The 25,922-nt window shown below is 40.1% G+C and overlaps 2 protein-coding genes across 2 annotated transcripts in view; both read left to right on the top strand.

Annotated features, from left to right (window-relative positions):
- Positions 1 to 1,214: 1,214 nt before the first annotated feature.
- LOC306664283 (uncharacterized protein) overlaps positions 1,215 to 25,922 on the top strand; it is a gene marked incomplete at both ends in the record, with an annotated part of 36,242 nt that continues 11,534 nt past the window's right edge. The window contains one exon of the mRNA XM_079145127.1: positions 1,215 to 2,152. Coding sequence (XP_079001253.1) covers positions 1,215 to 2,152 — 938 coding nt within the window. The remainder of the gene's footprint in view (positions 2,153 to 25,922) is intronic.
- Positions 21,067 to 21,698, top strand: LOC306663747 (V-type proton ATPase subunit G 1-like). Its single transcript, XM_079144317.1, has one exon. The coding sequence runs from the start codon at positions 21,355 to 21,357 to the stop codon at positions 21,586 to 21,588; it is 234 nt and encodes a 77-aa protein (XP_079000443.1). The 5' UTR covers positions 21,067 to 21,354; the 3' UTR covers positions 21,589 to 21,698.

Here is a 25,922-nt window from a genome sequence, read left to right as displayed (position 1 = left end):
TTCTTTTTCGGTTCTCAGCCCAGGCATAGTTTTCTTCAGCCCTTTAAAATTGTTTTTCACCAAGGTTTCATAATGTTTAACTTTAGGGTTCTTTCCTACATACATTATAGCTTTTATAGTTTTTGTTGCAATTATGAATAAGATCTTACTTTTCCAGCATTTGCTAATTGGTTGGTGGTATTTATGAGAGAGCAGATGATTTTGTATGCTGAGCCTATGTACAGTGTAATTTTATTTTAAAAGTTAAACGATACATCTGTGTTCTTAGAGAAAATATGTAAAGAACAAATAAATTAAGGGGAGATAGACTTTATTTACTACTTGGAAGAAATCACACTGTTAATAACTTGGCATATTTTCTTCCAACCTTTAGAAACACTTATGAATATTCAATAAATTTTTTTGTGATCTATGAAAATGTCATATATATTCCATTGACTAAATATTATTTTGCCATGTGACTATATTATAATTTACTTAGTTTTTTTTTTATGTTGGGCATTTGGATTGTCTCCAACTTTTTATTTACTATGTTTCTTTAAAAATACTTTAAGCTTTCATATCTGAAAAAAAAAAACTTGCTTTTGCCTCAGTTTCCCCATTTGTGAATTGAAGATGATGATCATCTCTTTATTCCAGGGTAGTTATGAGGATTAGATGTGAGGATGTAGCAGTGTGCTCATCTTGGTGTCTGGCATGTGAGAAATGCTACAGTAATGTCAGTTGTTATCAACTTTAAACTACTAAGCATTGCTTATGTTCCAATTCAATTTTTACTATCATTCTATATTATAATTTGTTATTTCAATTTACGACAAGTAACCTGAATTGCCCAGAACATGTGGCTAATAAATTTTGCTGCTTAAGTACTTTTTTCTGAAAAAAAAAAAAAAAAAAACAAACAAAACAAAACAAAAAACCAAATCCTTGATTGTGTGCCAAAGAAAAGAATAATTCCCAGCAGAGGCAGAAACAGTTTCCCACAGATTAAAAAGCCTAAAATGAATTTCTTAACTATTGTAGAAAGTCCTCAAACTTAACAACCACCGTCACCTGCATTTTTCTTAAGGACCCCACACATTTTTTTCTAAACGAAGTCACATTTAAAAAGGACAATATATTGGGCAAAGTTGAAACTTCCTTGATAGTGTAATTCTAAGTGTAAACCTTCTGCTTCCAGATCCCTACCATCTCTCCAGTGCCTTGCAGGAACAATGGCCTGGGCGGGAAACCAGACTCTCATCTCCCACTTCATCCTCCTGGGCCTCTTCACCCACTCGCCATTACACCTCTTCCTCTTCTCCATCATCATGATCATGTTTCTGGTGGCCCTCTCTGGCAATGGGCTCATGATCCTCCTCATCAATGTAGACTCCAGCCTCCACAGTCCCATGTACTTCTTCCTCAGCTGGCTGTCGCTCATGGACCTCATGCTCATTTCCACCATTGTGCCACGGATGGCCGCTGACTTCCTGCTGGGCAGTGGTTCCATCTCCTTTACAGGCTGCGGACTCCAGATCCTCTTCTTCCTCACCCTCCTGGGGGATGAATGCTTCCTGCTGGCCTTCATGGCCTATGACCGCTATGTGGCCATCAGCAACCCACTGAGGTACTCGGTGGTGATGAGCCGCCGCATCTGCTGGCTCATGGTGGCGGGGTCCTGGCTCTTTGGACTGGTGGATGGGCTGATCCAGGCTGTCTTCACACTCCGCTTCCCCTACTGCGGTTCCCAGGAGATCGACCACTTCTTCTGCGAGGTTCCCTCAGTGCTCAAGCTGGCCTGTGCTGACACCTCCCTCTATGAGACCATGATCTACGTCTGCTGTGTCCTCATGCTGCTCCTGCCTTTCTCTGTCATCTCTGCCTCCTACCTGCGGATCCTGGTGGCAGTGCTCCACATGCGCTCTGTGGAAGGCCGGCAGAAGGCCTTTGCTACCTGCTCCTCCCATATGACGGTGGTCTCCCTCTTCTATGGGGCAGCCATGATCACCTACATGCGACCCCAGGCCTACCACTCCTCCAAGCAGGACAAGGTGGTCTCTGCCTTCTACACCATGATCACCCCCATGCTCAATCCTCTCATCTACAGTCTGAGGAACAAGGAAGTGGCAGGGGCTTTGAGGAAACTCCTGGGAAGGTGTCCCTGTGGTGGAGGACATTAAGTTGATGCTGCCATCTGATGATGTGGGCTCTGCAGCCAGGGGACCTGGGTTAGCCAATTGTAGTTTGATTAGAGGAGAAACAAATGTGCCCTACTGAAAACAAAACACCTTTCTGACCAGAGTTAATCAAATTAACAGGTCAATTTAATCCATCATGCTCATGCTGAGTGAAAGGCTGGGCTTATCAGGTTACAAAGAGTAGAAGAGAGTAGTCTTCATTCCACAGCTACTGGGAGAGTCAGCAGGTGAGAGCTGTTTTGTCCCTCTCCAGGAAATGCCCATTACTAAGGAAAGTCAACTTGCCCCAAGTCCTGCCCTCTTCTTTGGGGCTTTCTGCATTCCATTACTTTAGTTCCTAAATAACTGGAATTACAGGCATAAAATGCTATGCCTGGTGGAATCTATTTATTTTTGATAACACTTTCTGATATTAAAAGTCTCACCAAATTTTCTATGATTTATGTTTGCAAAGTGTATCTTTGTCTTTCTATCCTATTATTTTTAAAGTGAGTTGTTTATGATATGTAGCACATAATAGTTTTTTTTTTTAAAAAAAAACTTGGTCTGTCAATCTCTTTTAATTGGACTGTTTAGTTCATTTATATTTAGATTAACTATTTCTGCTTGGATTTAAATCTATCATTTTACAGTTAATTTTCTACTTTTATTATTTGTATTTGTCCCCAAATACTATTTTTCCTATTTACATTTTTTGGGCTAATCAATCAAAATTATTTTGTATTTCATTTTATCATCTCTGACAACTTATTTTTCCTGGTACTGGGGATTGAATCCAGGGATATGCTACATCCCTAGCCCTTTTTCTTTTTTATTTTGAGACAGGATCTAAGTTGCCAAGACTAGGCTCAAGCTTGAAATCCTCCTGCCTCAGCCTGCTGAGTCACTGGGATTACAGATGTGGGCCTCTGCACCAAGTCCTTTATTAACTTTTTAGGTATACATCTTTCTTTTCTTACTCACATTTTATTTAATTACTTAATTTCTTATGTGGAGTTTATACTATGCATTCTTACATGTACTGTAGTACATGTTTGTTGTAATGATTCACAATATAGAAAATTTAAAACATCATAAATCCTTTTATGTTTCTTTCTGGCTCTTTCATCATATACTCACTTCTATGTGATTAAATCCCCAATGCATTTTTAATATTTTTGTTTTAAGCAAGCAATAGTATTTTAATCCATTTAAGGAAAAATAGTATTATATTTATTTATATATTTACTATTTCTGCTGCTTTTTACTCCTATTCTTCCACCTTGTATTATTCTCTTTGGCCTGAAAAACTTTCAAGTCTGGTTGAAGCTACTGGAAATAAATTCTCTAGCTTTTGTATGTCTGAAATTTTATTTATTTATTCTTTTTTGGTACTAGGGATTGAACACAGGGCACTCTAACAATGAGCTATACCCTGACCCCTTTTTTTCTATTTTTAAGTTTATTTTTATTTTTGGAACTGGGGATCGAACCCAAGGGTTCTTTGCCACTGAGATACATCCCAAGTCTTTTTTAAAAATTTGAGACAGGTTCTTACTAAGTTGCTGAGGTTCTTACTAAATTTCTAAGGCTGACCTGAACTTGTGATCCTCTGCCTCAACCTCCCAAGCTATTGAGATCACAAGCATGCACCGCTGTACCTTTTTCTTTCATTCTTGAATGATTTTTTTTTCTGGTTATAAAATAGTTGGTTGATTTTTTTTCTTTCAGTACTTTAAATGTCTTTCCACTGGTTGGTTCTTTGTTATTTCTGATGAGAAGCTGGCTGGCTATTTTAAGGGATACCCTTATACTTACATCTTGTTTTCTTAGTCACTTCAAAGATTTTATCTTTTGTTTTCAATAACTTGATAATGATGTGCCTTGGTGTGGTTTTCTTTTTATCATTCTGAATGAATTTCCCTAAGATTATTTAAATCTGTTTGTTGGGGTATCATAATTTTGGAAAAATTTAGGTTTACCAAATTTTTTTTAATCATCCCTTTTCTCTTTCAAAGACTTTTTAGACCCATATGCTAGATTGACATTGTCACATAGGTCTCTGATGCAGTTCTATTTACCCATTCATTTGTCTTTTTGTGCTTTAGTTTGGGATTTTCTATTGACTAGTTTCCCATTCAGGGATCAACATTCTGTGACACACAGGTCAAATCTGGTTCACTGGCTGTTTTTATAAATAGTTTTACTAGTACATTTACATATTGTGTAAGGCTGCTTTTGTGCCCAAACAGCAAGAGGTAAGTAGTTGTGACAGAGAGCATATGATTTACTAAGCCTTAACTGTTATTATCTAGTTTTCTACAGAAAAGATTTGCCTATCTCCATTCTAGGTCACTGAATTTCTTTTTTTTATGTCCAAGATACTGTTGATCCCATTCAGTGATTTCATCATTTCACATATTGCATTTTTTAGGTCTAGAATTTCAATTTTATTTTTTTCCTAAGGTTTCCATTGCTGTGTTGCAAGTCTCCATCTGTTTGTCCATTCTGATAGTCTTATCCTCTAAATTCATTAAAGTAAAATCTATTTCCAAATCTGTGTCATCTATAGGTCTATATGTATTAATGATGTTTTCTTTTGCAGGTCACATTTTGTGGCCTTATTTGCATGTTTTATAATTTCCTGATTTTCTGTTGGACATTTTCAATTAAAAAAAAAAAAACCTGTAGACTGAATTAGATAATTTTCTGTTTATTTTGTTTTCCAAGAGAGGGAATACCCTTCCTCTGTCAGGCAGCTGGGATAAGATCACTTAGATCCCACCACTAATAGAGCTGACTTGGTGGCTGGGCCAATTTCAATTCTGCTTTGGTTTAATATGAGATTATTGGTCTTCAATCCAACCTTTAACCTCCTATATTGCCACTCCAACTGAGGATATTATTTACTCATATTAGGATTTGAGGTAGAAGGGGGTTGAATTCCATTATGAGTTCACATATGCACTTACCTATAGCAGGGCTCTGGCTATATTGTGATTAGGAGAGCTCCCTTCATTTCTCAGCTCCATCTCTACTGTCAATTAGCAGAATTTCTCTGGGGAGGAATTTATAGTCAAGGTACTTATATTCATATTTGGGACACTTCCAGATTCTAATCTGACATGCTAGTCCACATTGCCATTAGTAGTTCATCTAGTTTCTCCTGCATTTTATTTGAGAATATAAAAGGTAAGAGAAATTTCTAGGAGGGTAACTTCTTTTCCAATTTTTAAAATTGATTCATTATAATTTTACATAATAGTGAGATTCATTGTCAGATATTCATATATTAACATAATTTGATCATTTTCATTCCTCAGACTCTTTTTTGAGGGAGAGGCTCTTATTTTCCCTCCTAAACCAATCCCCTCCTCAATAATATGTTATAAAATGTGTATAAGAAATATGAGAGGGGTATTGTTTATAGCCAGTGACTTGAGGCCATGGGCACCAATCTGACTGACCTCTGAAGGGATATGTCTCCTGTTTGGTGCCTTATCTCAGCTCACACATTTATCACTAGTACCCTGGATAAGTGAGTTGCTGACTCAATTTAACAGATGAGAGGTGCTGAGGGTATAGTTCTGTTGTAGAGCACTTGCCTAGCATGCATGAGACCCTGAGTTTGATCCCCAGCATGCCCACACACAAAAGAAAATTATGACACAAGTGAATGATTTCTTTCTGGGGTCAGTGTGTCAGTAGGGAAAAAGCACCAGAGGATAGAAGGTCATTGATTTAAGCACCTGTTGCATGTCAGGCATTTCACACATATTTCATTTAATCTCCCTAAAAGTTTTGTAAAGTTTTAATCCCAATTTGACAGACAAGAGAAACTAAGGCTCATAGAGGTAAGGCAACCTTTTTAAAGTTCATCTGCTTACGGTTGCTGCCTAAGAAGTGGCACAGTCATGGCTCATGGTAACTCTCCAAAATCTCTGCCCATTCTGTGAAACAGGACCATCTGGTCTCCAGGACAAGTCTGATTTGCAAACTGAGCTCAGCCATCCATTCCTCAATTTTCAGAATAGAAGACAGAAGGGAACTTTCTAATTTTCTAGTCCTCATTTAAAGAAAACATCTTGCACGGTTTTATAGACCTCTGCTCGACAGTTATTGAGGTGACGACGAATTTTCCCTGGAAGCCCATGACGGAGGATGGAGGTCTTCCTCTTCTTTGAAAATTTGAATTTCCTTAAATAATGACTTTGCATCAGATAAATGATTCTGTTTTCACTGCCCTCTTTGAGTTGAAACAGAATTGAGGACAACTTTAGGTACTGGAACTCAAATAACTGAGAAAGTCCTGAGTCTTGAGTCCTCCAAGAGGTGACTCTTCCTCTCTTTTCTGTTGTCCTGGTGACAATATGTATCTGTGGTACTGTGCTGTGTAATGAAGAAAAATCATAGTTATGTCTGGCTAACTTTTTAAAATTTTGTAAAACCTTTGTAAAGAACTCTCCTACACCCACTACTAAACCCTCACCCCTTCCTCACAGCACCACAGCTTGGGAGCTGATAGGTCTGTCCACAACCAGAGCTGGGGAAGATAAATGTCGCAGGACAGCAGCCTCTCCTCTCCAAGACCATATGATCATGTTGTCTTGCCCTAACTGGAGAGAGTAGTCAGATCTGGAAAATGAGGTGGAAATGAAAAGAGAAAAAGGGAGCTCCTGAATTCATACCACTCCAGCTGTCTTAACTTAATCAAAGCTCCTTCCCACCAAGAGAGAAGTGATATTAGACAAGGAATATAGGAAGTTTCCCATGGTAGGGAAGCCTGGAAGCTTGATGCATAATTTCCATCTAATCTCTCCAATAAAAAACAAGTAAACCTCCCAGCCTGCTGGACCAACATTCTTGGGGAAGCCACAGCCTCAGCTGCAGATCCTCTCTCCCAGAGGCATCCTACTCACTGGGCTGGAGTTCAGGGTTGGGAATGCATAGGAGATCCCTGCGAGGGTTCTTCAATCCGCATACTGGGGGATGCCGGGTTTAGGCAAGAAGGCGCCTCCTGCTGGAGGACAATAGCAGGCCCTGAGACTCATCCTGGCCTTGGCAACATGGTTCTCCCCCTTTACAGAAGCCGGCAGCTCTCAAGAACCAGTGGCCCGCAGGCCCAGTACGCGCGGTCTTTCCTGTGGGCGCGTTGGAGCTCTGTCCCTAGCGCGCGAGTCAATGCCAGACCGACTCCACCCAGCAGCAGCGATCCCGGGAGGCGAAGGCTGCAGGAGGAAACCCAGAGGGGCTGACACTGTGCCCCAGAGGGACACAATGCAGAGGACCGTGGGTCTCAGAATCACAAGACTATGTTCATTTCCTCACTACCTGTCACAATTCTACAGAATTGTGGCATTTGTCAGTCACCAGGGCAACAGAAAGAGGGAGGAAGTGGTCAACTTTTCTTGGAGACTTAGGACTTTCATCCTCCATTATATTAGTCCCAAAGCTTAATGGTTGTCCCCCATCCTGCTCGACTCAAAGAGGACGTTGAAAACAGCAAAAACAACATCTAAAGAGAACCAGATATTCAAAATAGAGAAAGATCTCCACCTCCTGCCCAGGCCTCCAGGGAAAATTCAGAATTCCCTCAACTGCTGACCAGAAGTCCCCAAAATTATATGGGGAGGGAACTAGGGCTAGTGTTAATTTCTTCGTCAAAACAACATTACTATGGGTCTTGCAATTGCTTTCAGGGGGTAGTGATGGTGGTTTGTGACTCTGTGATAGAGTGCTTGCCTAGCATGCTTGAGACCCTGGGTTTGATTCCCAGCATACACACAAAAAAACAAAACAAAACAAAAAAAAACTGCTTTTCTTAGTTCCAATAAGCATTGGGTCATTTCTGAGCTTAATCAGACCTAGCTTTACACTATGGTTGCCCATGGGTATATATGACTCTCTCATGACTAGGAATAAATGGTTTAATTCACACAACTTTAATAAGACCTAGTAAGATCTCACCTCTTTCTTTTTTTCTTGGTAGCAGATTTGGTGAGTGATAGTAAAATATAAAAATAAGAGGGGAAAAAAATGAAAAGAGCTGGATTATGGTGTTACCCTGGCACACTAAAGTCAGGCTTTTAATCTCATACTTTATTTAAAAAATTTCAGATGAATCTGGGATCTGGAATTTGTGTTAACAATGAAACAGTACAAGAAAAAGAAAGTGTTATGGGCTGCAACTTAAGAACAGACCAATCACCACTGAGAAGTCCAAATTTGAGAGTCTTTATTAAGCTGGCCAGCTGATTGTCTCACACAATGTCCCAAAAATGGCTATTGGGAGAACAGCCCTGACCACAGGGTTGTAGGGGTTCTTATACCAAAAATCACATTAATCATAAGTGTCTGTTGCTATGATTCGAAATTACACATTAACATCATGAGATCATCGACAGAGGGGGAAGTGGGTCAAAATGACTCTTACCTAGTACAAACTAAAGAATGGTTGCTAACATCCACACAGTCACTATTCACATGGTACATTGTTTAGGAGCAATAGGAATCAAAAGAGAGCAATTCTTCACTACATAGGAGTTGCCATTGTATATTATTAAACATGTCACACTAAGTAACTGATGATGGGCACAGAGGTGGGGTGTTCCCATGGGAGAAATTTCCTATATAACATGGAGTCTCAGAGCAAAATGGAGTCTGTTTAGTCATTTCCCTTAGAGTCTGGCCTATAACATTTTCATGGAGCCAGATCTGTCAGCCCATCACAAAAGTTTTTCTTAAAAAATTTTCAAATTTACAGAAAATTTGGAAGAATACTGGCGAGGTGCAGTGGTGCATGTAATCCCAGTGATTCTGAAGGTTGAGGCAGGAGGCTCACAAGTTCCAAGTCAGCCTCAGCAAATTAGTGAGACCCAAAGCAATTCAGCGAGACTGCTTCTCAAAATAAAAAAGTCTGGGAATGTAGTTCAGTGGTAAAGCTCCCCTTGGGCTCAATCCCCAGTACCAACCCCCCCACCCCAAAACAAACAAAACAAAACAAAACAAGGAAAAACACAATAAAACCAACCAAACAAAAACAAAAAACAAAACCCCCAAAACCTGGAAGAATAATATGAACAACTACGTATTTTACCCAGCTTTACCATTTTGGAGCTCTTGTCATATAACACAATACTTTTTCTAATCTACAGTTTATAATTCAATATCCCAATTGTCTCAGCAATTTTGTTTTTTAGAAACACCAGTCCTTCTCAGCATTTCTTTGTCATTATGTAGTGTTAATCTTTTTTTTTTTTTTTTTTTTTTTTTTTTTTTTTTTTTTTTTAATTCTGGGGCTTAAACCCAGTCCTTTTTATTTTAAATTTTGAGACAGTGTCTTCTTTTGCTGAGACTGGCCTCAAACTTGCAAGCTTCCTGTTTCAACCTCCTGACTCACTGGGATTACAAGTGTGCTTCTGTGTCTGTGCCACTGTGCCCAACTGATGTTGATCTTTTTGAAGAATACAGGCATCTTAGTTTATCAAGTGCCCAGCACTTAGGTTTCCCTGATTCCTTATGATTATATTCAGACAATGCAGCTTTCTTAGAATACTGAACTGTGTAGGTGATGGTTCATTCTCAGAGAATGGAATTCTGAGCAAGTGACTTTTGCCTCTTTACTATTGAGGGTTAACTTTGACCACTTGCTTAAAGTGTTCTCTGGTTTCTTCATGCTGTGTTTTCTCTTTCTTTATTATGTAATTATGTACAGATATTTTGAGGCAATGTTAATATCTTGTTTTTTTCTTAAGCCTTCTACAGTTAGATCTAGAATGTCTCCTCAAAGCAAATGTGTCAAAGGCTTAGTCCCCAGGTGTGACATTGGCCAAATTATATAGCTATATCCTATGCACAAATCCCACCATTATGTATAATTGTATTGCACCAATAAAAAATATGGGGGGAAAAAAAAAAAAAAAGGTTTGGCCCTATTGGGAAGTGGTGGAACCTTTAAGAGGTCGAAACTGAGAGAAGTTTTAGGTCACAGGGAGTGTGCCCTCAAAGGGAATCGTGGGACCTACTCTTTCTCTTCCCAGTTTTTTCTGTTTCCAGGACGTGAAGTGACAGTTTTGCTCCACCATGTACTTCTTTTCATGATGAACTGCTTCACCACAAAAGGACCAAAAGCGACAGGACCAACTGACCGTGGACCAAAGCCTCTGAAACTGAGCCAAAATAAAGGTTGGGGATGTAGCTTGGAGATGAAGTACTTGCCTATCATGTGCAAGACCCTGGATTCTATTTCTGTACCAAAGGAAAAAATCTCCTTTCTGAAATCTTGCCCAGGCATGCGTATAATCCTAGTCCCTCAGGAGATTGTGGTAAGAGAATCACAAGTTCAAGGCCAACCTGGGAAAATTAGCAAGATCCTGTCTCTAAATTTAAAGGAAATTAAAAAAAATACTGAGGATGTAGCTCAGTGGTAAAGCACCTTGAGTTGAATCCCTAGTACAAATATTTATATTTGAGCCAAATAAAACTTTTCTCTTTCTTACTATCTCAAGTAATTTGTTTATGGTAACACAAAGATGACTAACACACCTTCCCCTATCCTTTGCCATATCTGGCATTCATCGAATCTTCCCTGATTCACTGTTAACTGATGTATAGCTGTATCATTGCAGGCATAAAAAAAAAATGGCAAAGATGATTTGGAAGCTTATGTATGTCAGTTAACTGAGACATACAAGGAAGGTTGGCTGTGTTTTTGCTCCAGCTCCAGAAGGCTAAGTGCTGCATTAGACAGTGGCATTGAGGGAGGGAGGCTGGAAGGCAGCAATAGATACAAAGCAATGGATTATTGAATACAGAATATTTTATGATTTTTTTTTTTTAAATTACAAAACAACTTTTAATACCTTGGGACATGAAAAAGAGTACTAAAGGGAGAAGGTGCTCCCTAAGGGGAAGGAAATACAAAAGGGACCCTGAAGACTCAGGGTAAAGGGAACGCCATCACTGCAGGCACATGTGAGCCAGTGGAAGGAAACACGGACAAAAGGGGCCTGGCTCCAGGCAAATAGCGTGAGCCACAATGTTACGCAGGTTCCTCTTCTCATTGGCCTTTGCTTCTGATGCATTATCTTCAAGTGCCTCTGCTTGCAAGGCAATAGGGGCAAGCCAGTCATCTCAGCCCTTTCCCTTGACCTAGCTGCTCTGCTTTTTCCTATTCTGGCAGGAGAGCTCACCCTGTTTACCTCTGACACAGCAATCACTGACTCTGGCTTGCCTCCATTATATCCCTGGTACTGTCCCACTGTGCTGGCCCCTTGCCCTTCATGAAATGTAACTTAAGCATATTTTTATTAATGTGGTCTTATTGATTAGTCTTATATGGCTATTGTACTTATGATTAATGCATCCTTTTATAGACATGTTCTTATGAATATTTTCTTTTTTTAGCGGGAGTACTGGGGATTGAATCCAGAGGTGCTTAACCACTTAGCCACATTCCCAGTCCTTTTAAAAAAAAAATTATTTTGAGACAGGGTCTCACTGAGTTGCTGAGGCTGGCTTTGAACTTGTGATCTTCCTGCCTCAGCCTCCCCAGTTGCTGGGATTACAAGTATGTGCCACTATGTCCGATTATGAATATATTCTTATAATAAAACCAGGAAAATATATATTATTGAAGAACACATTTTATTTATAATTCATTTATTATGCAATTGGTTTGTGTTCTTTTCTGAGACCTTTGCAAATATTGATAAATTTACTCCTCATGATAATCCTTATGAGTTAGATGCTATTATTATAAACCCGCTTTACCAACAAGGAACAGAGAAGCCAAGCAACTTGCTTAAGTTCACACAGCTGGTAATTGGTGACAATCCAAGTCTGACTCTAGAATTCTTGCTCTTGATCACTCTTTGATGCTGCTTCATATTCTCATGAATGTATTTTTCCCATGACTTTCAGTCTTCTCCCTCTGAGCTTCGGGATGACTTCCTTCTTTTCTCAAGCAACAGTGATACCAGAAAGATGAAGATGACATAAACTGAACATTCCTTTTAAATATTTTATGAAAATAGATAAAAATTGTTAACTCAAATGAATCTTAGGTTCAATGACTTTGAAAATCAATGTTTGTAGGGTCCTCAGATCTGTCCCTTCTCTAAGAACCAGAAAGACCTGAAGTCAGGGGTGAAATGAGAAAGCTATTCTAGCTGAAATTTAGTTCTCTGCAGGTTCCATCTGTCTGGGAAGAAAACTTCTGAAAAAAATGGGGAACCTAGTGGACTGAAGGGACTCAAATATCCCATGTGCCGGGGTGATGATGGGGTGTTGAAATTCACTGATATCAGCTAATGGGAGCCCAAACCCCATGTAAATAAAGAATTCTCAGTCTGTAGGAAATAGTTCAGATCTACTAGACTCAGCTTATTCATTCCACAAATATGCAACAGGCATAGAGCAAATAGCTAGGGGTAAAGCTGTCAACAAGTTGGACCATGTCTACCCTTGCGTTTGTAGTCCAATGGGAAGAGCAGACATCAGACAAATAGTAGTAATATTACTTATCTATTATACTTCTGATATCTAAGATGAGCTTGTGTCCTGAGGGACCGCTCTAAAACTGTTAGAACTCTTCTAAAATGTTGTGCTTTAATCTGCAGGGAGAGAGCTGTTGATGGAGGTGGGCGAGGTGTGTGATGGGTTCCAGGGGTTTGGAATTGTGTGACTCAAGGTCCCAAGGTGAGAAGGAGTTTAGACCATTAGGAGAACTGGAAGAATTAGTGTGGCTTTTGGCTACAAGGGTTTCCACTGCCTCAGGGATCCCCGTTTTCCAAAGTGGAACCCTGCTCAGAATCAAGCTCCACCCTTCCTCTGAGGGCACAGGTCAGTGAGGAAATGAGCTTCACAAAGTTGTAATTGAGGGTGAGGCCAGCCTTAGCATTAAAGATGGGTGAGTGGATGTACCCAAGGAGTCCATGGAGACCACCTGGGTGTCAGAATTTCAAAGATAAGAGTGGGTGGCAGAGCAAGGACTTCCAGGAGCTCAGGTTCCAACTCCTAGGCACACTGTCAATTCATTCATCTGTAATATTTGATGGAATCCTACTGTGTCTCGGGACAAAGTGTGACAAAAGCAGATATGGACTCTGTTAGTGGGGGACTGACAAAGGACACAGACAACAAACACTCTAATGGTGAACCAATAAACATCACTTTCTGGGGGAGAAAAAAGAAAGAAATATAACTGTCCTCACTTTGCCTTAGCCCTTTCCCTTAAACTAGCTGCTCTGCTTTAAGAGACAGTCTAAGGAACTTGAAGGGTCTGGGGAAGCCAAAAAAGGCAGGGCCTGTGGAATGGCATTCCATGTCAAGGGACTTAGAATTTTTTGGTCATCTAAGGTCAATGGTACCACCTGTGGTAGACTGAGTAATGCCTCCTCTCAAGTTTCCACATTCTAATCCCCAGAATCTATGAATATTATATGATGCCGTGGGTTGAATTTCATCTCTCCACCTCCCCAACAAGATATGTTGGAATCCTCTACTACCTCAGAATATGACTTTGTTTGGAAATAGGGTCTTTAAAGATGATCAAAGTAAAGCCTAAGGGCGTGCTTGGTATGCCTGGAGAAAAACAGGAAGCTGTTACAATTGGCTACATGTATGCTTGAGCTCGTGATTGCTTGACCTTTAACAGGATTGGGTGGACATATCTGATCGAAATTGCTTATGCATGAGACTGCTTATATATATAGAGGGTGTTATCTGAATTAAAAAAAAAGCTCCTTCATGACAATCTGAGGTGTATGTGTCTTTATGTACATTTGGTGACCCGTATGGGGAACGGTGAGTGCTCAGGTAAGTAATAAAGGAGAAAATTTTTCACTAGCACAGTCAATTAGCAGTCAACTAGCAGGTTTCCCTATTTGAGGAAACAGTGGCCTTAAGGCTCCCCTAGTGAGGGAACTTAACAGAAGGCTGTCCCAAGAGACAGCAAAGGACATCCTGTAGTAAATGAATGTGTGTAAGGTGTTAGTTGTGTTAATATTTTTGTTACTTTTTCTTGTTTGGTTTCTGTTTGTTGTTGTGGTGGTGATCAGAGAGGCCATATTATAGCCATGGGATCGGAAAATTCATGGATTCACATGGAAGGCTCTCTTAAGGCATTGTTAAGAGAAAATGGAACTCCGTTAAAGTCTAAAACTGTGCAGATGTTCCTTAAAACTATAGAAAAAGCCTGTCCTTCTTAGAAGGGCTCCTTACTGTGGGAGTGTTTGGGAAAGGACCTCCATAAACAAAATGAAAAACGCCTCTCCCTCTTGGTACTTTGCCTATATGGACATTAGTTTGTTTCTGTCTGACTTCCAAAAAACCAAAATTTCAAGAACAGCTAAGAGAAGGGGCAGAGATATTAGAAACTGTAAAAGCACAATCAAGTCGAGCTTCTGAAAGAGAAAGTAGATGTTCAGACTCAGAACAGGGATGTGACTCTGAAGAACAGGAACTATCTGAGACAGAGCTAGAAAAAGAAGTTCTCTCAGTGGCATTTAGCCCCTACTGCGCCGTGCCCTCCAGCGTATAATCCAGGTCACCACTCTTTTCCAAGTTGTAGGGGTGCATGTACTTGCTGCACAGGGGTGGCCCCCAGACAGTGGGCTGATGTAGCATCTCGATCAGTGTTCCCAATATTCCCAGTATTTGAAGATCAAAACAATCAGAGATATCATCAAATATTAGATATAAAATTAGTGAAACAGTTAAAAGAGGCAGTTATGTCCTATGGAGTACAAGCTGCATTTACCATTTCTTTAGTAGAGAATGTTGCAAGCCAAAATCTTACTCCGACCAATAGGGGTAATTTAGCAAAAGCATGTTTATCTGGTGGACAATATCTTATGTGGAAGGTGGCCAACCAGGAGTTATGTTCTGATACTGCCCGACATAATGCAGTTGAGGGCAATCCTCGAAGTTATAGACCCTGATTTTACAGAGAAATAAAAATCCTTGCTTCTTCACCAAGAGGTGTAGCAATAATAGCTCAGGGTGATCGCATAGCACAATTGTTGGTCTAAGCCAGCTGCCATGATCAATATCCAGCAAAGAATATTATTAGGGGAAATAAAGGGTAAGGTTCTACTGGCCAAAATATGATCATGTTAACATCGGATTTAAAAGATAGACCTATGACAAAGTTAGTGATGGAAGGCAAAAGTTTTGAGGGCTTATTAGATACTGGGGCTGACAAAAGTATTATCAAAATTTCAGAATGGCCCAAAGACTGGCCACTTCAACAGGCAGATCAGACTTTAAGGGGATTGGGTATAGCTTCCAATCCTAACAAAAGCGCAGCCATATTAAAATGGAAAGATGAAGAAGATCATAGTGGTACCTTCCAACCTTACATCCTTGAACATCTCCTGGTAAACTTGTGGGGGAGAGATATCAGGGAACAGATGGATTTACATCTCACATCTGAGATCCCATACAGTAATCTAAAAGCTAATCAAATGATGTTAGCCCAAGGACACATATGGGGAAAAGGTCTTGGGAAAAATAGTCAAGGACCTACTTCACCCATTTTAGTTACTCCAAAACAAGACAGAAAGGGATTGGATTTTCATTAGGGGGCCGCTGAAGCAATTAAAATAACATGGAAATCTGATAAACCTGTCTGGGTCCCTCAGTGGCCCCTCTCAAAAGACAAATTAGAAGTGGCCCAACAATTGGTTAAAGAACAACTAGAGGCTGGACACATCAAACCATCCACCTCTCCTTTCAACACACCAATATTCATAATAAAAAAGAAATCAGGAAAATGGAGGCTATTACATGACCTAAGAGCAGTAAATTCTATAATGGAGCCCATGGGACCTATTCAATTAGGATTACCTACTTTATCAACTATTCCAGTTAATTGGCCCTCCATTGTAATTGACATAAAAGATTGCTTCTTTTCCATTCCGTTACATCCCTCAGACACCAAAAGTTTCGTATTTACTGTGCCCTCACTTAATAACAGTTCTCCTAATAAAAGATATGAACGGATAGTTCTCCCACAAGGCATGGCCAATAGCCCCACTATGTGTCAAATATATGTAAACAAGGCCATTGAACCCATACACCTAGCAAACCCTCAACTTTTAATCTATCATTATATGGATGATATTTTGTTAGCTCATAAAGAAAAAAACGTCTTGGAAAATTGTTATAGTTCCTTAATAAAGTCACTAAAAAGGTGGGGCTTACATATTGCCATTGATAAGGCACAAATGACAGACACCAAAAACGTCCTGGGATCTATCATAAATGCAACTATGGTTAAACCCACAAATTATTCGAGTAGACCAACTTAAGACTTTGAATGACTTTCAAAAGCTATTAGGTGACATTAACTGGATTAGACCCTACCTTCACTTACCCACCTCAAGTTTGGGCCCCCTGTTTGACACTCTTAAAGGTGATTCTGATCCCCTTTCTAAGCGAGTGCTTACCTCTAAGGCTTGAACAGCTCTCAAGCTTGTTGAAACAGCTATGGAAAAGATTCATCTTGATCGTATTGACCTAGCTAAGCCTTTATCATTCATTGTCTTGGCCACAAATAAGTTACCCACAGGAGTGTTTTGGCAAAAGGGTCCTATTCTATGGGTTCACATGAATTATGCCCCTAAAAAGTTCTTATCCTTGTTTACTGGATCTGTGGCAGAATTAATCCTTAGGGCATTAAAAGCATCCCTTTCCACCTTTGGGTCACATCCCTCAACAATAACTACTCCTTATACTACTGATCAGATACAATATCTTATTAATAATTCAAATTCATAGGCTATAGTCTTTACTAGTATTTCTGCTGTGTTTGACAATCATTTGCCATCTGATCCTCTTCTCCAATTTTGGAGTCAACATCCTGTAATTTTCCCCAAAGTCACCTGAAAGAACCTATTATAGGAGCTACCCTTATATTTACTGATGGATCAAAAAATGGTACGGATGCTATTACTGTAAATAATGTTACAGAAACATTGCTGTTTAATACTCTATCTGCACAACAAACAGAACTATTCGTAGCTATAGAAGTATTCAGAACCCACCATGAGCCCTTTAACCTATTCTGTGATAGCAAATACGTTGTTGATGCTATTCAAAATTTAGAAATAACTGGTCTGCTCTCCCTCACTTCCACCATCACTAAATATTTACAATCTTTACAAAAACTTATTTGGGATCGAAAAAGCCCTTTTTTTATTGGGCATGTTCGGGCTCATACTGGCCTTCCAGTTCCTCTAAGTTTACACAATGATTTAACAGACATGGCCACCAGAGACCCACATATCTTTGATGCACTTGAAAATGCAAAAAATTTTCATTCCAAATTTCACGTAAATGCTTCTACTCTATGTTTACGCTATCAGATTACTAAGGCAACAGCTGGGGACATAGTCAAGTCTTGTGCTAAATGTGCTACACTTATTCCTAACCCCTCTTTAGGAGTAAATCCGAAAGGGCTTCAGCCCAATCATATTTGGCAAATGGGTGTAACTCATTATTCAGAATTTGGAAAACTACAATTCATCCATGTGTCAATAGATACCTTTTCAGGATTTATTATGGCCTCTGCTCATGCTGGAGAAAAAACCAAAGATGTAATAACACACTGTTTACATTCTTTCTCCATCCTAGGGGTTCACAAACAAATTAAAACAGATAATGGTCCTGGATATACGTCCCAGGCCTTTAAACAATTTTATTCCACCTTTGGTATTCAACATGTCACAGGAATTCCCTATAATCTTACTGGACGAAGCATTGTTGAGCATGTCCATTTAACACTTAAAAACATGCTTTGTAAACAAAAAGGGGGAATAGGGGCATAATACAGATCCCCAAAAGACAAATTATCTGTTGCCTTGTTCATTTTAAATTTTTTAAATCTCAATTAGGGTCAATCATTCAGAGCCTAATAAAAAACATCTACCTCAAGTGCTCTGAAAGGACATTCTATTGGGACAATGGAAAGGCCCGGATCCAGTATTAATCTGGACCCGAGGATCTGTTTGTGTTTTCCCGCAGGACGCACAATCGCCAATTTGGGTGCCTGAAAGATTGGTCAAGGCCTCCTCAATAGAAAACCAAGAACAACAAGAAGATGTGGAAGTTCCTCCAACTGCTGTTGTTGATGATCCCTCACCATGTTAATGGAGGAGCCGTGTGTTACCTATGGGGGATAGTAAAGGCGTGGCCTTGCCCTTTGCCCCTTACTAACTCTTCCAATCTATATCCTCCTAATTACCACTAATTCCACATTAGGGTTACCTACTGTACCCTTTTCTCCTGACTTAGCACCCTTCCCAAACGGCTCCTACAACTTAGCAGGTTATGTGGGAGCCTCCCCCCAAGTTTGGCTATGCTAGACCGGTAGTCAGAGATGGGTAAGATTTGTGAAGAGCTCATACCAACCTAAGACAAGGAATGAAGATATAAGCTTCATTTTCCAATGATGGGTAAGGATGTTGCTCTGTCATAGACAACCTAAGACAGGCACCATCTCTTTATAAACAAACAGGGGGAGATGTGGGCTGGCAGGGACCCAAAGGGCATGCTTGGTATGCCTGGAGAAAAACAGGAAGCTGTTACAATTGGCTACATGTATGCTTGAGCTCGTGATTGCTTGACCTTTAACAGGATTGGGTGGACATATCTGATCGAAATTGCTTATGCATGAGACTACTTATATATAGAGGGTGTTATCCAAATTAAAAAAAAAAAAAAAAAACTCCTTCATGACAATCTGAGGTTTACGTGTCTTTATGTCCCACTGGATGGTGACAGTTTCAACCATCAGTTCTTGATTCTGCCAAAAATCCAACACAAATGTGGAGGTGAATTAATATAAAGGAACTTTTATTTGGGAATAAACAAAGAATAGGATTATAATCCAGGACATTCATGCATAGGCTGGGGTGGACTTTTGCATATCTAGGAAACAAAAGGAAGTTTGGAGTTTTATTGGAGAAAAATAAAAGTTTTCAAAGATAGCTCATTGAATGATTATGCTTTCAGAGATTGTTTCCATAATTTGTTACTAGAAGTTTCTCAATGTGTACAATATTGGAAACCACAAGGTAGAAACAGAGCCTTCTGTTGTCTCCTGAGCCTGCAGCGACCATTTGCCATTAACAATGGTTCCTCTCTCCCTTTGAGGAAAGTAAGAAGGAAGGATACAGTCACCTGAGTCATATCTGTATTAAAAAAGCTCATTGGCACTGGTGGGCTCTGATTAGGGCTATTTACTAGGTAAAATTAGTCTTAAAGTTATAGCTTGCTATTCCATTGAAATTGTTTTAGGATATAGTTCCTGGAGTACTTGTCTATGACCTGCCTGTTTTTCCTGAGGCCCCTTAATTCCATTTTAGTGGGGTGTAACAGAAATGAATCCATTTTGCATAATTTTCATAGTATTTGTAATAGCAGCTCCAAGAAACTGATAAATATGACAAAGAAGACTTTGCAGATGTTGATTAAGATAAGGGTTTTGAGAAGGGAAGTTTATCTTGAATTATATGACCCTAAATATAATCACAAAAGTCATTGTAAGAGGGTGGTCTGGAGGTGTAGTTTAGTGGTAAGACATTTGTCTAGCATCAATGAGATGCTGGGTTTGATCCCTAGCACTGAAGAAAAAGCAGGGGCAGGGATTGAGGAGATTTGGACTAGAAGTAGAGACAATAATAAATACAGAGAGAGATTTGAAGATGCTATTCTGCTGGCTTTAAAGATAGAAGTGGCAGGCAGAAGCCAAAGGATACAGGCAGCCAGAGGAAGCTGAAAAGGCAAGAAAACATTCTTCTGAAGGAATCAGCCTGCCAACACTTTGATTTTAAGCCAATGAAACTGATTTTGGACTTCTGACATCCAGAACGGCAAGAGAATGGATTTGTGTTGTCTTAGATCACTAAGTTTTATAGTAATTTGTTATAGCAGCAATAAGAAATCAAAGAAGAAACCTGAAGGCATGATAGGACCTACAGGGGCAAAGGGAAATTTTCCTCTTGTCCTCTGAACTCTGAAGGTTCACTGGAATAAACTGACAAAGGCAGATTAAATGGGAGAAAAAGCACACACATTAACATACAAAAGGGGGAAGACTACAGCATGGTGGGGATTACAGTAGTGAGATCACCTAGTAGACCAACATGATTCAGCAACTTAAATATTCCTTTTTTTCCATATGAGATGAAATGAATGGGGAATGTAGGTAATTTTTACAGCACTTGTAAAGATTTTTAGGGGAATTGTACTTGGAGACAAAAATGGACCTGAAACAAAATTTGTTTTGCTCGCAGGACAGAAGATGGATTATAAATGATTCTGTATGACACCAAAATAGAGGATAATGGTGTGTGTGACAAAATTCTGTCAATGACTGACTTTAGTCTTTCTTTCTGTGGCATAAGTCTAGTTTTTTCTGATTAATACAATTTATAAAAAGACTAAAGACAATTGTGTTCCTCTTTTGGTGGATTCAAACAAGTGAATAAAAGAACTTTACAAAAATCTTCTCTTTGCACTGGGAGGGGGAAAAGGTGTGTTAATCAGTGTCCTGTTGCTGTGACAAAATACCCAAGATAATCAACTTAAACTAAGGAAATATTTATTGTGGTTCATGGTTCAGAGGTTTCAGTCTATTATCACTTGACTCCTTTGTTTTGGGGCCTGTGGCAAGGCAAATCAACATGGTAGGGAACATGGTGGAAGCAAATTTGCTTAACTCATGATGACCAGAAAGCAGAGAGAGGAATGGACTCTAATATCCCCTTCGAGGGCATGCCCCCCCCTCCAATGATCTATCTTCCTCCCACTAGGCCCCACCCCCTAAATGTTCCCCACCTCCCAAACAGCACCATCAACCAGGGACCAAGCCCTCAACAAATGGGCCTTAGGGAACATTTAAGATCCAAACCATAAATAAAGGAACATCATGGGATTCTGAATTAGGAATTTTAGGAATTCTCAGTATGTCAAAGCACCAGTTCTGGGGGTATCATTTTCTGAGCAGTTCTTCATGTCAAAAATATAATGACACCCCTTGGAAACAGCATCAGCTGTAAGGACAGGAATGGCCAGTCAGTCCCAGGAAATCCAGCAGCTCCTGAAAACTGAGAAGTAGGCTGCTGAGAAGGTGGCAGATGCCAGAAAGAGGAATGTCCAGAGATTGAAGCAGGCAAAGGAGGAAGCACAGATGGAGGTGGAGCAATACCGCCGAGAGCGAGAGCCAGAATTCCAGAGAAAGCAGCAGGTGGCCATGGGCTCCCAGGGTAACCTGTCAGCTGAACTGCAGCAGGCCACAAGGAGCCAGGTACAGGGCATGCAGAGCTCCCAGCAGAGAAACCAGGAGTGCGACCCGGCCCACCTTCTTAGCATGGTCTGTGATGTCAGGTCCCAGGTTCACCCCAACTACCGGATCACTGTGTAGGATCCACCATAGGATCTGACTCCTCCAGTCGGTTCTCTTTCTCAAGGAAATCTCCCAAATCAAATTACCTTCCCTTGCCTAGCATGCAAGGCCTTGGGTTCATTTCCCAGTGCTACAAAAAAGAAAAAAAAAATTACACCTCATCCCTGGAAAATCTAGGAACCAGGATCCAATGAATCCTGTGAAACTTGTAAATATTCTGCTTGAATCTGAATTTTGTTTAATTTTTTGAATTTATGTTTTTTGATCTTCACTGAATCCTTGTAAACACCCAAGTCATTCTCTTCCAACCCTTCATGTGAAGGATGGAACATGGAAAAGAAGGGACATGGAAAGCACTGTGACTTCAGAGCATGGCAGATCTGGGTTCCTTTCCCAGCCCTACCATTTGTTGACCATGCAACTGGGACAGGCTACTTAATCTGGAGTCCTCAATGTCCTCCTCCATAAAAACTGAAATTGTAATGTACAAAGCTGCTGTCCCCACCTTTCCATTGCAGCCATTTCCCCACCTCCCAACTACTGTCAGTCAGTGAACATCCTAGCTAGCTATTGGTTCATCAGTCAGCTTGCAAGTATTCTTCTCCATTATTGGTCCCCTGTTAGCCCAGTGGAATTCAACTGCTTCACAGTAGCTACCCCGCCATCTTTTCTCTTGCTTTTCTCTCCCCCTGACTCACTTTCTTTCTCCTCCTCACTTTCCACTCTCTGTAGCATGCGCCCTTTCTCTTTCCCTTTCTTTTCCTCTCATTTTCTCTCTTACCCTGCAGGGAGATACTCTGTTTACTTAATAAACTCCCTTATGTGATTTCTCGTGTCCGGCGTGGTTTTCATGGGATTCCTTACATTGGTGCCATGACTTGGGATGGGTCCTTCCATTGTGTCTTAAGCAAGTGGAAACCCATCTGACACCCCAGTGACCCTGGACACAGCCCCATCTTCCATTTGCCTGGACGCTCAGCTTTTTGCATGCAACACCAGACTTCAGATTGGTGAGTTCCCTTAGACAGGTGCCCACTCTAGACCACTTAAACACACCTCTGCTGACCTGAGAAGTGACCGTCAAGTGTCCTGGGCTCTCAAGGCGTCTGAGGTGTGAGGGTACCCCCAGCCACAACTTTTATAATTATGGCTGGCCCCTATAGTTGGTCTTATCTGCCGGGTGGATTCCTGATTTTATGGTGGAGATTCTCTCTCAGGGTTGAGGCTCATCTCGCGCTCCCACTTGCACTCGTACTTGAAAACCCTGACATCAGGTCCTCAACTCTTCTCAGCTTTTGCCTGGCCCCACATTGATGTTTGTGTGACGACACCATCTATGTGCTGCCTTCTCATCTCCAGTCAACTACTCTGACCTCAGGACGCCCTGGTCACAGACTCAGCTGTATCAGTCTCCACCATGGGATCTGGGTCCTCCATTCCAGCAGATTGACCCCTGGGAACATTTCACCTGACCCCCGGCTTAAAGCCATCAAAACTTAATGATATTTGGTCATAGTACCATTTAGATAATCAATCCAAAATGGCCATGTAATGGCACACAGCTTCCATGAGCTAGCGGGCAGATGGAAAGGGATTCCTTATCTTCAAGTCTCTTCTTTCTTGTGCTTCAATGCTCTTCCTGCAAACTCAAAAGCCTCCTTCTTCTCCCCCTCTTAATCCCTCCTCCTCCTCCAACTTTGACCCAACTGTTTCTGCTTCCATTCCCCGGCCCAGCCCACCTAGTCCTCCTACCCCGATATGGAGGGAGTAACCAGCCCAACCATCAGTGGCATGTCCCAGTAAGAAGTATGATATAGCAGCCCCATTCCCCACAAGTAGTGGGAGATAATGTTTCACAATTTTCTGCATCTAAACTTTAATTGATTACTAACCAGGAAAAAGGGTTAAAATGTCCTAGGCATCAAGTTTCTGCTAGAACATGTTAGCCCCTTTCAGATCTCAGTCAAGGCTTACATTGAAATGTAAATGGAGGAAGGCACAGTGGGAGACCTGTCTCAAACCCAAGGAAAAAAAAGTGTCCATTTTAAATTTCTCCTGGGCTGCAACACAACACTTTATCTCTCCCTTTTTCTCTTCTCTCTGCCCTTCTCTTTCCCATTTTTTCATGCTATAATTAATGGCCATTATCATTTTTCTTCTAGGACTCTTGTTTTTCTTAAATGGTATATTTTTGAGCTCACAATTTGGATCCTACATACCTAGATTAATGATTTTTTGATCAGTTCTTTTTATTCAACTCTAGAGTTATTTTTGAACATGTGTTACATTGCAATGGAGATAAACATTATAAGGCCTTTGCTTTTGTGTTAAATATAAGCACGCATAAAAATTAAAATTTAAAAAATGGAACCAAATACTTTTAATTCACGTGATTTAAAAAAGGTTCAATTTAAATTGGGTAAACTAATAGAAGTAAAATATCTTTAAAATTAGCTCATAAGTCTCTAGGTGGTCAAACTAATAAAATGTTGATGTTTATAAAATGTCTAACATCAATTTTTCTAGGACTTTTCTTCAATAGGAAAGAGACAGCAAATACTGTTGGTACACTTGTCTGATATCTTGGTTTTTTTACAATAAGATGAGTGAATTAGAGTCGACATGTATGGGATTACTCAAATGTGTTTGTTAGAGACATCTGATTAATTTATAAAGTTATTCCATGGAGTAACATACTTAAAAACATTATTCTTTGTATATTAAATGTGTTCATATTCTCCAAGTATACAAGCCTTTAAAGCAGAAAATTTATCAAGCTGCTATTCTCCAAATTAAACTTGTCTGTAATGGTAATGTTCTATTATAGGACCTGTCATCAATAGGATATATGTAAAATTTGTTACACTGAGATAAAAGAAATTTAAATGCAAATGTATTTCTAAAAGTTATTGAGAGCCCGATATGTTTAAAGGTTAAACATGAAAGCATTTTGCCATTTTCCAACACAAAAGGAAAGCTAAAAGCTCTCTCAGACTTTCTTTAATTCATGTTTTAGATATAATGTTAAATTGTGTTAACTAATGTTCATATGGACTCAGGAGTCAATACATTTAAGAAAGAATGTAATGCGCAGTAGCAAAAATGGGACAACAGTGATTCTTTTGCTAGATAACCAGTGTTTCATCAGCTCCCTTCTCTGGTTCCTGCCCAACTGGCATGCCTGGTGCCTGGGAGTGCTTCTGTCAGAGGCGCAACAGTAACTTTGGACAGTGGACTTCCTTGAGAGCTACACAGAGCTCCTAACATTGCACTTTGCAGCTCTGAAAAAAAGTTATGTTAATGTCCTAGTCTCTGTAACTTTTCTGAAAACAAAGAATAATGCTTACATACATATATAAAGATTGCTGACATAACTCTTTAGATCTGCATTTCCATCAGAGAATAGCGCTCCATCTGATCTCAGCTTAATCTTCAAACTCTGTGTATAAACCTGTATTTTCTAATACTCCTTTGCCCCTCACTGAACTTATTTGCCAAAAGAGGAAAAATTAGCTTCAGGATTAGAACATTTTACCTAAGATTTGTGAAAAGCCCTGCCTTACCTGAGATAAGGCTCTGCCTCACAACCCTGCTGCACTTTAGAATGGCTCCAAAGTAAGCCAGACTTAAACTCATTTAAAGTTGTGTTCAAAAGGTTGATGTTTGTTGTAAAGAGTACTGTGATCTCAAACAGGGGATATAATGAATAACTCAGCCAAAATTCAAGATAGCTATTGCACAAACTGAATGTTTTACTGTTGGTGATTCCATTTGTATTTCCTTGTAAAAGCTAACTGTTGCCTGATATTTTGCAGCAGTACACCATAGATTAACTTGAAAAGTCATCACCTATAGGACAGATAATGTAGACCCCAATTAGATAAAAGGGGGTAAATAACTGTAAAGTTATAGACATTGAAGTTAAAGCCCAGTACTCTTACTTTATGACTGGTGAGACTGGCTTGCTTGATGGTTAAGATCAAACTTAGAGATTGAGATTAAATACAAAAGTCAAGAAAAGTCCATATTTGGGTCTTGCCTTCAAAGTCAGCCTGAACCCAGGGAACAAGAGGACTTCTCTAAGGAGCTCTGGGACTCTGGGTGGGTCACACAACCTCCTGATCAAGGAGATTAATGAGGCCACTAGAGGATGAAAAGCCACTCAGTGCACCTGCTGCAGAGGAGGGTCATGGAAAAAGGGAGACACCCCTAATGCTTCCAAGGGAAGCCACCTCATGGAGGAGACCCTGCCTAACCAATGGCACTAATGGAGCTAAGAAGCTGCTCTTAAGTTCTCTATGAGTGACCCCTGTGGAAACTCAGCTGACTCTTTAACAGACAGGAACAGGTCA

Source organism: Sciurus vulgaris (genome assembly GCF_902686455.1).
Source record: "Sciurus vulgaris genome assembly, chromosome: 6".
Classification (NCBI taxonomy): domain Eukaryota; kingdom Metazoa; phylum Chordata; class Mammalia; order Rodentia; family Sciuridae; genus Sciurus; species Sciurus vulgaris.
The sequence above is the reverse complement of the archived record's forward strand: the minus strand, read 5'-3'. Positions and strand labels throughout refer to the sequence as shown.